Source organism: Sapajus apella, unplaced genomic scaffold, assembly GCF_009761245.1.
Source record: "Sapajus apella isolate SASKATOON/1434 unplaced genomic scaffold, GSC_monkey_1.0 scaffold5, whole genome shotgun sequence".
NCBI lineage: Eukaryota > Metazoa > Chordata > Mammalia > Primates > Cebidae > Sapajus > Sapajus apella.
In genome coordinates, this window is record NW_022436945.1 from 6418627 (window position 1) to 6431337 (window position 12711).

Here is a 12711-nt window from a genome sequence, read left to right on the forward strand (position 1 = left end):
GTTAAAGGGTTAATGAAAATTGTATCTGCATTGTCCTAGATCTCAATCTAGAGGGATCAATGTGCCTATTGGAATCCAATCTAATAAGAACGCCCATCAGTGAGCTATGAAGCATTTTCAAAGGGATGGAAGCACCACTAAAAACTTTACACGCACCATCCCATCAAACGCTTACATTTCAAATGAGGCCATTTAGAAAAAGAGTCAGCTTTTCTGCAAGAAACAGGCTAACAGAAAGTGCTCTGAAACAAGGCGGCATTTTGGTAGTTACACCATTTCCCCGCTAACCTCCGAAGTAACGCCCATTTCCGCATAGTTTAACCACGTGTTCTGGAGTCTTTTGCCCCACACATTCTCAATCACTGTTGCCCCTCTACTCCCTTCTCCTGCTCACCACTTACCAGAAGTGAGAGTGGGTTTCTACACTTAAATGCTGGGAGCAGAATCTAATCTCCTCAGTCCTGCATTTCAGCAGGAACTGCCCAGCAAAGAAGTCGTACGGACTTCCACCTGGCCAGGGAGCCTCTGCATCAGGCTGTCCACATTGTGAACTTAATAATTCCTGCCTAGTGGGAAGCCTTTTCAATGCACAGAAGCTGTGGTGAGGCCAGGCCATGCATATCAATGATAATAAATATTGATCATTCAGTGCTTCAAATGGTCCTCAGCTCTTTGACTATAACATCTCATTTAATTTTCAGAAGCCAGTGATGGTAGGGTTTTCTTTTTTTTGAGACAGAATCTCTCTGTTGCCCAGGCTGGAGTGTAGTGCAGTGGCAGGATCTCAGCTCGCTGAAACCTCTGCCTCCTGGGCTCAAGCAATTCTCCTGTCTCGGCCTCCTGAGTAGCTGGGACTACAGGCACATGCCACCACACCCGGCTAAGTTCTTGCATTTTTAGTAGACACAAGGTTTCACCATATTGGCCAGGCTGGTCTTGAACTCCTAACCTCCAGTGATCCACCCGCCTCGGAATCCCAAGGTTATAGGCGTGAGACACCGCACCCAGCTCAGCCATGGCAGTATTACACTCATTTGCCCACGAGAAGATGAAGTCTGTTTATCAAGCAAAGCGTGGATTAAAGCCCAATAAAGTTTGCACTGAACCCCTGTGACCTTTCTTCTGCACCATCCAGACACTCGGCCCTGAATCGCCTGCCTGACATGAGCCTCATGACATCCTTCTCCAAGTATTATTCCCAGCAAGGAAATATTTTCCAAAAGAGTTGTGAACCACTAAGAATGTGGCTGGTGTGGACCTGGACACAGGCTAGTTCGGCTAAGAAGCATATTACCCAAATGGTGGTTGTGACTCATAAGGAAGAAGAATAGTGTGGGGCACAGTTCTGCTACATGCCTAAAAAAAAAACAAAGGGAAATTAATATTGTGCTTGAAACTAACAGCAAGTGATCAGCCTAAGCCAAGACAGAGAAGGGAATAGCAACACTTCTTGCTGGACTTAGAACTGCAGAGCAGGTGCACAGAGGGCTTCGAGGAACCTGATATTTGGCTTCTTTTGTCTTCTGTTTCAGATAAAGGACAGTAATTATTTGGGACCCTTATTTCTGTTACCAGAAATGTGTGTGTTGATAAAATCATTTATTTTCCCTTAGCTATGGCATGATGTAGGAATAGGGTGTATGTGTGTGTGTGTGTGTGTGTGTGTGTGCGTGAGTGTGTGTGTGTGTGTCTGTGTGTGACAAAGAGAAAGAAAGCAAGAAAGCAAGCAAGAAAGAAAGCAAGCAAGCAAGAAAGAAAGAAAGAGAAAGCTGACTTTGTAATCAGCAAACTTGAGGCTCAGTCTCACCTGTGGGGCATCTACCTAACCTCTCTGGCCCAAATTTCCATTGTTAGAAAGAATCGTTTTTAGCCCTAATGTTCTTTATTCTACTGACCTACTGCTAGGGAATTGTCTACCTCTTATCTTTTCTTTTCTAGAGTCCACATTATCCAAAGGAAGAACTTCCTCCCTGGAAATGCCATCTTCTCCAGCTGCCAGAGTAGCACCTTCCTGGTCCAGGGCAGGGTCAGGCAAGTGGCCTTAGGGATGCACAGCCAATTTCTTACATAGTCTAATAACCTGGCCCATCCTGAAGCTCTCTCCACAAATTAGCACCTATGCTCTGAGAAAACATCAGTGGCTTCAACCTGCCAAATCATATCCTACCTGGGTGGACACACCCTCGCCAGGGGAGTGAAGAGCTTAGGAGATGGGGTGCATGGAGAAGAGGGTAAATACTGAGGAGCTTTCTGAATTCTGAATGAAAGGAACAATATATCACCGAGGACATCATCATCTCTTAAATTATTATACTGCTGGGACTTTTGTTTCTATTAAAATCTATCAGAACAGCCAGGTATGGTGACTCACGCCTGTAATCTCAGCACTTTGGGAGGCCAAAGTGGATCTGGGCTGGTGGATCACTTGAGGCCAGGACTTTAAGACCAGCCTGGCCAACATGGTGAAACTCCATCTCTACTAAAAATAAAAAAAATTAGCTGGGTGTGGTAGTGGGCACATGTAATCCCTGCTACTTGCAAGGTAAGCTGAGGCAGGAGGATCACTTGAACCCAGAGGCAGAGGCTGCAGTGAGCTGAGATCATGTCCCTGCACTCCAGCCTGGGTGACAGAATGAGACTCCATCTCAAAAAAATAAACAAAGATTAGATTATATCCCAGAGTTTGTCTGAGTATGTCAGCAGACCACCATGGGTCAATTTCTTCCCGTTCAAAAATGTCCAAAGATCTCAGTAAAAGATTGCTTTGCCAACATTTTACTTGATGATATAAACTTTTCTACAAATGTCTATTCATTTGTTCACTCATTTATTCTTCCATTCAACAAATACTTATTGAGCCACCTATTAAGTGTGAGTTCCTGAATTAATCTGAGAATTCAGCAATTAACAAAACAAAGCTCTTATCCACAAGGAAATAACATTCTAATAAGGGAAATAACATTCTAATACAACAAATAAACAAGCAAACACCGATTACAGGATTTTTGGCAACTTAGTGATAAGGTATCATAGAGCCAAAAGGACCCCCCTCTCCCCACCCAGAAATCAGCAATGGAGAGGAAGAAGGAAAAGATTTTTCTAGTGAAGGCTTAAAAAAGCCTCAGCTAGGATATCTCTTATTATTTAGTATGTGTGTAATTAAGGATTCTTTTTTTTTTTTTTTTACAAATACAAATGAAATAGCCAAATCTTATTTTCCTCATCAGAAAAACAAAGCTTTCAGCTTCCTGGGAAGCATGAAGGAAGGGCTGCAGCTTCCAGCCCCAGGACAGCCAGGCATCTGCCCAGCCTGGCACAGCGTGCCTGGACCTCGAACGGGTTAAAGTGGCAGTGCCTGAGCACAGAGTGCTGCATAAACAGTGTGCGTCAGGCGTTCTAAGCAAGCTTCATCTTCCTTGTCTCCCAGTCTTGAGCTGTCAATCAGCTGTCACCAGCCCGCACATCAGCAGCGTGTGCACATCACCAGGCTGTCAGCAAGGCAGCTGATGAGACTCGGCTCAAGACCGTCAATCATCTTTGTTTCTCTTCTCCACTCGGGAAATATTTTGGCTTGGAGAAACAAAGAAACCTGGGCAACCATGGCTCGTAGTCAGGCATTCACTCCTGTACATGGAAATAAGATCTTAAACAGGCGATGATCATGCTTCACTCCCAAATGATGCTGGGGTGGGATGGACCAGAGGGAAGAGTCAGACTCTGTTGTATTAGGACATATTTTAAAACTGTAATTCTAGTTCCCTGAGCAGTCCCTGATGGATTCCCGAACCAACAAAGCACGGGAACATAAAACAATAATAACTTGAAGCTATCTGAGCTTATGCCTCAGAAAAAAATAAGGTGGCTCAGAGGATGGATGACTGCTTGGTTAGAAATTATACGCCATTGATCAGGCAGCTTTTTGAGCAGGGAGTAATTGTTGGACTGCTAAGTTCATTTATCTCCCAGGGACTTCTGAAACACCTCTCTAGGGCTTGAGGCTGTTGGGGGGCACCCACACACCAGAGAGCAAGTTAACTCAGCAGGACTCCTGTGAGGCAGGCTTACCAGTGTTTGCACCAGGAGTCACTTTGTTGTATATAAAGATGCTTTAAACAGCTCATTTTCTAATATACTACCTGCCCCTCCTCTCACCTAAAATATTGATTAGAAATGTCCCACAACCTTAAAAGTCTACGAGACACAAATATAGAGATGTGCCTGGCAACCAGTTTCAGTTGGGTGGCAACTCCACTCAGCTACTCTCCCCTATTTAACGTTATTGCAAAATCACCATGTGCATATATTAGCATAACTAATCAGCTAATTATGCAATCGATGCTACTAGTATAGTTGTTAATAGTATGCAAATAGCACCAAGTTGCCTAAAGCCTCCCCCAATTTTTTTCAAATTGTTGTTCCCTAGTGGCTTTGAAATAGATTAGCAACCATCAGAGCTTTCAATTGTATGTATCAAGAACCCTATTACCTGTCAATTTTTCAAATGTTCTGGATTGACTCATTTATACCACGGCTGGTGTCTTCATCATTGTGACAGTGGGGATGTTTTTCTTCTGATGGATTCTTTCCTACGTGCAACACTGATTTCTAATAACGCATCTCTCTCTGATCTAACTGGACATTAATTGCTCTTGTGCTGATGCATCTATGCCTCCTGGTCTGATAGCACAACTAGCAAATCTGATCTCTGACAAGTTGGCTGAACCTAATCAGGACAGATGAGCTGTTACCCAGGGTGCCACAGGCTGTAATCTGAGGATCTTTAAAGAGTTATCACTTGCCTGAAAGACAAGGAACTACAATTCTGTCAACACTAATCCCAAACTGTATGTTCAAAGCTACTGTGGCCTCCCCCCGCCCAAGAAAAGATAGCACTTGTCAGTAAATACCTGAGATAATTGATAAGATGGAATTAAAAGAATGTGGCTGATACAGTGACAGTAGGAAGGTTTTTTGTTTTTTTTTTTTTAAGAACCTTCAGCAGCAGAACATTGGATGTCAAGTGTGAACTGTCAAGGATAAAGGGTGGCAGAGAAGAGATGCATGGAAACTTTCCATCATTCCACTCCCACTCATCACTGGGTGACTTGGTTCATATTTGCCCTGCTCTCTAAACAGGCAAATACCCAAACATTCTAAGCCTGGAAGGAAATCTCTCAGAGCCAGCTCAGGCTGCCACCCGGTGACAATGACTTGATGGGAAGCAAGAACATTGTCAGGAGTAGAGGTGTTATTGTCAGGCTGTCAGCTCTGTGCTATTCTCTGAAGACCCCTGTGGTTTTCTTACAGGAACAAAAAGAGGAAATATTAGAAAAATAAACTTCTTTCTTACTGTATCGCTTTGGTCCATCTTCCAAACAAAATGAAAGGGTTAATGTGGCGTCATCTTCAAAAAATTCAGTGGCAAATGCATCCCACCAGAGGTTGTCACTATCCTGTAAAGAGACAGATCATTTATTTAACAGGCAAGAGTGGTAAATATTTCAGAGGAAAAGAAAAGGGAAGAGAAAGAAAAACTCAGTTACTGCTTGCTCGTTACTTCCCATATGTGTGTGGGTGTTCTAGGAAAGGGTGGGTGGGTAGGTGGCCACTCTTCAAATTAATTGCCTCAAATTCCAATTCGATAAGTGAGCTAAAAACCAACCAAATGAAAATTAATTCTCCAGGACATATTTGGGGAGATTTAATAAATGTGCTATAAAACACAATGTGATCTTTTTTGACAAGAGTTTGCATTTAATGTAAAATACACTCAACATTTTTTCTCTCTCTCTCTGTCTCTCTGCTCTTTCAAGAGTTCATTTTTATAAATAGACACCATAATATTACAACCAGGTTAAACATAATTTAATCGAAAGAGATGCTCCTAGCTCTACTGCATGCAAATAATCCTGTAAAAGATACAAGTATAGATACATGGATGGATGGATGGATGGATGGATTGATTGATTGAGAAGCTCTCAGACAAGTAATTATCACATATATATGGACTGTTCTTGTTTTTAAGAAGATAGGCAACCACTAGCTTGTTTTTTAAAAGATTATTAAAAATAGAGCAGTTCAGCAGAATGCAAGCCATCCATATGAATTCTGTTTGTTTGTCTTGGGTTGAATGTTTCTCTTGCTCATGCAGAAAACACTTTGGAAGTGGCCCAGTTTAAGGCAGTTAGAATCACTGTTAATCTCCAAGGGGAGAAGATGGCCCCCTCTCACAGTGAATTAAGAAGGTTATACAGAATGTCATATTTACAGGAGGAATCACATCCCAGCCTAATTCTCCGTATAGAACCCAATTTATCCCAAAATTCTTAAGCACCATATTTTTCCAGAGAATTGTGAGTTGAAGACAAGATGCATCCCAGCTGCCTGTCAGATGGAAGGGGAGACAAAAGGGGAATTGCCACTCCCCATGTAATAGTCCCACTGCTGGGTCCTGGCAGAGATATCACAGGCCTCTCTTCTTCCCATTAAGTTGTTCTGCTTATGACAACATTAAGTTGTTGTCACTGGCAGGCCTCAGGAATGAGCCCTCAGTCCCAGCAAGAATAATTAAGGAGCCACGGAAGACTGATGCCGTCCTCTCCTTCAGAAAAGAAGCAGCTCAGACAAATGAATTTTTCTGTCTCTCTTTGGCTTCCTTCCAATCACCATAGCAAAAGCCAATCCTTTTCTCAGTAAAACAGGGTAGATATGAAACCACCAAAGAGCAATGCATGGATCCACATACAAACTACTCTGCCTTTTCTCCTTTCAGAAACAAGTAAGTATTGGGTACTTAACAATGCGCAGGCCTTCAGAATGCTGAATAAGGGACTGGTCCCTACCCTCAAAGGGCTTAAAATCCACTTGCAGAAGACAATCACATGAGCAACTAAACAGGCAGCTTCACTCCACGTCTGAGACCATGGCACACGGCCTCAATGCTCTGGCAGCTCGTGGAGCTTTTAGAAAACTCAGTGGGCCTAGAAGTGGAAGAATCTGCCAGGGAAAGAAACCCTATTCAGAAGACTGGATACATTGGTTTATTTGACTTTAAATCACTACACAGATGGAAAAAGAGTCACAGTTAACATTTATTGAGTGTTTACCACATGCCAAGCACTAGTCTAACGACTTTATGTGTATTTTCCCACTTAATCCATGCTAAGAATCCATTTCTTCTGTGTGTGTGTGTGTGTGTGTGTATGTGTTTTCTCTTCAATACAAATATAATCTTCTTGTACACAGGGGTTTTGTTTTGCTTGCTGCTTTATCTCCCAGCCCCCAGAACAGTGTCTAGCCCATGGTATTACTCATAAAAGCAGCTCTGTGAATGAATGAAGCTGCTCACATTATCTCTACTTTACAACTGCAGAAACCAAAGCTAAGGTAGTAAATGTCACTTGCTCCAGTACACTCAGCAAATAAATGTCACAGATGAAATTTAAACTCAGACCACTGGACATCTCCGACCTACCCATCCTCTGCTCTGCACAGCAACCTGCCGCATTTCCCTGACAGTCTTTGTGAGGGAGATTGGGGTTCAGCAAGAGGGGAGAAAGAGTGGAAAGGAAATATTTAGTCTCAGGTTGGTTTCTTTGCTGAGCTCCTTGCCTTGTTGTAGGAGGACCCATGCAGGCTTGTAGCCAGGACTCATGCTCAGGAGACTGCCTGGAGCTGCATACTACAGCAGTTGGTAATATATCATGGCAGAATTCAGTCCTGCGGGCAGCACTGCCTCTTCCCAGCTACGTGAATTCAGCAACTTATTCTACCTTTCCCAGTCTATCTGCTTACTTATAAGTTGTTGATAACAATAACTATATAGTTGATGATAACAATAACAGTAACTATCTGGCAACACAGATCTGAGGATTAAATAAATTAGAAGGTGTAAAGTACTCAGGAGAGCACCCCAAAGATAGTGAAGATCAATAAAACCCCCCTTCCCTGCCTCTGTCTACTATCTTTTAATATCATATCTAGGGCAAGAGGCATTCCCCTTTATAAAGAACTGCATTGAAAATGAACTTCATGGCCAGGCGCAGTGGCTCACACCTGTAATCCCAGCACTTTGGGACACCAAGGTGGGTGGACCACCTGGGGTCAGGAGATTGAGACCAGCCTGACCAACTGGTGAAACCCTATCTCTATTTAAAAATACAAAAATTGGCCAGGCATGATGGCAGGCGTCTGTAATCCCAGCTACTCAGTAGACTAAGCCAGGAGAATAACTTGAACCTGGGAGGCGAAGGTTGCAGTGAGCCGAGATTGTGCACTGCACTCCTGCCTGGGCTATAGAGTGAGACTTGGTCTCAAAAAAAAAAAAAAAACCAACAAAAAAAATGAACACTATAAAACAGTCTGCTTATAAATCAAACACTTTTCCCTATCACTTCAACCATTAGCAACCCATTTTCCTGGCAATAGCATCTGTCTACGACACAGTTAAAAATATGAATAAAAATTTATTACTTCTCATTTATTTTGCACATTATTCAGAGGCCCAGTTACTGGATCCCCTCTGTATTAATTTGTTTTCACACCGCTATGAAGATATACCCAAAACTGTGTAATTTATAAAGGAAAGAGGTTTAATTGACTCCCAGTTCAGCATGGCTGGGGAGGTCTCAGGAAATTTACAATCATGGTGGAAGGAGAGGAGAGCAATGAGTGCCCAGTGAAGGGGGATGTCCCTTATAAAACCAGCAGATCTCATGAATTAGTGAAAACTAACTCACTATCATGAGAATAAGATGGGGGAAACCACCTCCATGATTCAAGCATCTCCACCAAGTCCCTCCCACCACACTAGGGATTATGGGAACTACACAGTTCAAGATGAGATTTGGGAAGGGACACAGCCAAACCATATTACCCTCTATTTTCTGATAATATAACTCTTGATCTCTGACACTTCTGCTGGAAAATGAACCACTGCAAGGCAAAAGCCAAGAAAAATGCTGGCTGACCTGAGGTCGCTGGGAGAAAAGAAAGTACTCAAGTTACAGTGAGGTTCGAGAAATGTCTATGAGCAGTGTTACAGGTTCCACAGGGCCCGGATACGTGAGTTTTGGCAGTAGTTGAAAGAGACATAATGATCCAAGAATGAGAAATGTCATATGATTCAAACTAGCTTCAGTGGAACATGGGATGAATCAGCATCTCAGGAAATTTCAGAACAGATTTGCTGGGAGAAATGGGCACATTAGGTAACCCCCCCCAACACACACACAAATAATTGGTTTTGGTCACAAATGTTGTAAGAACATCTTTGAACAAAAATGTCACATTAAGTTTGTAGTGCCAGGCATATAATAAGTAGATAAAGTAATATTTTTGTTTGGCTGATAGCAGAAATTAATAGATAGATGGATGGATGAATTTTTTTATTGTGCCATCACACATCCAACTCAGGGAAGTCACTCTACAAAATTGCCTAGAGATTCTGATTATGGACCCTACTTTGTCTCTTGGTCAATAATTTTAAACTGGCATGAAAATGACGTGCTGTATATTTAAACTGCAATTTTCAATCCCCCCCACATGTGAATGTGCACACACACACATACACACACACACATACAGCTTTTAAATTAGTCTTTAGTTATGACAGAACAAATGTTTATGTAGGAAGGTAATAAAAGGTAGAGATTTAATCCAAAAATTGCTAAGTGTTGGGTATAGCCAGTCTTGTGTTGGCTGTATATGAAGGAAGCTGATTATGGAAAGAACACATTTTGGGGACCCTGGGTTAACGATAGGACCTGTAACCCAGAATTTTCTAAGTGCTTTACGTGTATTAAACCATTTTATATTCACAACTACCCTAACTGCTACCAAGGGGCAGAGCAGGCAGCCTTATAGAGAACTTATGTCCTTAACTTCCATATTATACTGACTGGTACATATAAATTCTGTCCCTTAATAGTTCGATAACCTCAGTCAATTCACCTAATTTCTTTGCATCTGTTTGCTCATTGGGTAAGTGGGAATAATCATCTCGGTGGGCTGTGAGGACTAAAGGGAAACTGCCCGGCATATCAACTATTATTTTCATCATTATCTCATTTAACCCTTAAGATATTCATAGAGAATCTAAAATTCAAAAAAAGGTAAGGTATTCAATAAAGTTCAGGAAGCAAGAAAATGATGAAGTTGAAGTTCGCATAACAAGTCTGCCTAACTCCAATACATGCTTTTTTGTAAATAATTCTACTTAAAAAGTTATTTCCTGGCTGGGCACGGTGGCTCATACCTATAATCCCAGCACTTTGGGAGGCTGAGGTCAGTGGATCATCTGAGGTCGAGAGTTTGAGACTAGCCTGATCAACATGGAGAAACCCAGTTTCCACTAAAAATACAAAATTGGCCAGGTGTTGTGGTGCATGCCTGTAATCCCAGCTACTCGGGAGGCTGAGGCAGGATAATCGCTTGAACCCAGGAGGCAGAGGTTGTGGTGTGCCGAGATCAAGCCATTGCACTCCAGCCTGGACAACAAGAGCGAAACTCAGTCTCAGAAAAAAAAAAAAAAAAGTTATTTCCCACTTTAGGTTGAAGGCCAAAAATTGTTTACAAGAGTTAGAGGAAGAGGTCAGCATTGACTAGAGGAAACTTCCCCCTTCAGCCTTTTAGAGTTCATACCCTTTTCCCCACCTTCACATGGCTTTCCTGATAATAAATCTCCTTTTGGAACACTTCTTGCTTCCATTCTGTTGTCTGGAATAGTTCCTCAGATCAGTTACGCAATTCTGCAGAACTAACATGCATAATAAAGAGACTATGAGTTTAGGGAGTGGCTAAGACCTCTGCTGAGCCAAACAGAATTCTCTAGCAGAAGATCTAACAAGTCTTCTTGGTGACACAGCTACCCAATGAGTTGTGAAGAATCCTTACAAAAAAAAAATAATAATTCCCTCCATTTTCCAAGTTTTCATTGTCAGTCATCTAGAATGATATGGACCCTACAACAGAGAGGATAGGAGCACTCTGCTTGGCCACATGTGATGAAGAAAAAGAGACCGTGGTCATTTGAAAGAAACTGTATTAGTTAAAATTCTGCAATTTCATGTACAGGCTGGCAGTTTCACCTGCTGACTGTAAAGTTAAAGCCAGCATCATTGGAGAAACGGAAAAACCACAAAAATGGCCCTTTCTCCTTTTGGATCTGGCAATGTGGCCAAGTTCAGCAAGACAGCCAGTAGGAGGCTGCGTGAGTTAGGTTATCAAGGCTGTTTTGATGAAGGATCCCATAGGGCTGCTCACTAAATCTGGTTCCCCTAAACTTCGGAGGTGAAGCAAGGTGCAGCTGACCACTCTCACTCCACTCACATGATCATCCCAAGTCAACTAACTTGGAGATTAACCAGGAGGTGCACTGAGACTGACCAGTCTCGTCTTTGCCCCAAAGATAAAGATCAACCTTTTGGGACTTCCAAGTAAAGGGTATAAGCACATGCTCTTAAAACACAACCACGTGTCTGATATCTTGTTCCCATTTGTATTGAATGGCACACACATCTGGGACTGGCAGATATAAGAGATAAAACACTTGGTGCATCTAAGCTAAAAGAGATTGTATACAAAGGAAAAAAACATTCTTACCATGCCAGAAAGGATCCAGCATTCAGGAGCCCTGGAGTTGGCCTCCCAGCTCTGTGTGTAGCCAAGGGACCTCCAGCAGCTCACCTTTCAGGATCAAGGGCTCCTTGTCAACTTTTTGTGCCTCCCTGCCTTTGCATATGTCATTCTCTTGACCTGTAATGTCCAGCAAAGGCCAAGATCCAGTTTGTGGACCCCTCTTTCACTGTCTCCTGTACTAGGAAATCTTGACAACTATACTCCCAATGGAGGGTATGTGAAATTATCATGGAAACCTTACCTTGTAATACACGTTTTCCTAAAGTTCTGACAGCTCCAGCAGACTAAGTTACTTAAGGATAGGGAATGGGTATTATGTATCTATCCATCCTCAGCAGAATTCTCCTATAATTTAGTACCCAACAATGGAGTAGAAAAATGGATGAAACGGATGAGACCCTACCCACAGAGTGAGTGAGAGTCTTTCTCTATAATTGTAGGAATCTTAAAATCTAATCTCAGTGGCTAGGGGCCAAGACCGTTTGAGCGAAATCTTCTCTCTGTCACATCACCGATATCTTATTTTACATCAATAGAATGCCCCAGACATGCATGTCAGAGTTCATATGGAGGCAGAAATTTTTTTAAAATTATCTTACTATACTGCCATGCTATTGAGCCATTTTGGGAGTATTATACATCTCAGTGAAATGTTGGTGAAGATTTCTTGTAGCACATGAATGCACTTGGCTGCCTGTCATTAAACAAGCCAAATTTTACTTCATTAATTTTACAAATTGAGAACAAAAAAGAATATGACGAAGACTCCTGAGCCCATTGCCTGGAATTAATAATTATTGCAATATTATTTCATTTTCCTTTTCTAAAGTAATTAAAAGTTACAAATATAAATAAATGTTCTGGCTGCTCTGTTTTTCTCTCTCCTCGCTAAACAAGTGTCTCATGAAAACCATATGGGTCTCCATCTTTTATATTTAGATACATGAATGATTCCATTCATATACAGTCCTATTTTGTTTTTAATATTCTATTTACATGATAGGATACATTATGTTTTCTTCCTTAACTGTGATTTGTTTAAATTCAACATTGTGTTTGGAGACCTATCCAATT

The 12711-nt window shown here is 41.9% G+C and overlaps 1 protein-coding gene across 13 annotated transcripts in view; it reads right to left on the reverse strand.

Annotated features, from left to right (window-relative positions):
- The window catches only part of LDB2 (LIM domain binding 2), a 392642-nt gene that overhangs the window by 241359 nt on the left and 138572 nt on the right, over positions 1–12711 (reverse strand). For all 13 annotated transcript variants that reach the window (XM_032273082.1, XM_032273103.1, XM_032273100.1 and 10 more), the window contains exon 2: positions 5351–5453. In XM_032273082.1, coding sequence (XP_032128973.1) covers positions 5351–5453 — 103 coding nt within the window. The remainder of the gene's footprint in view (positions 1–5350; positions 5454–12711) is intronic.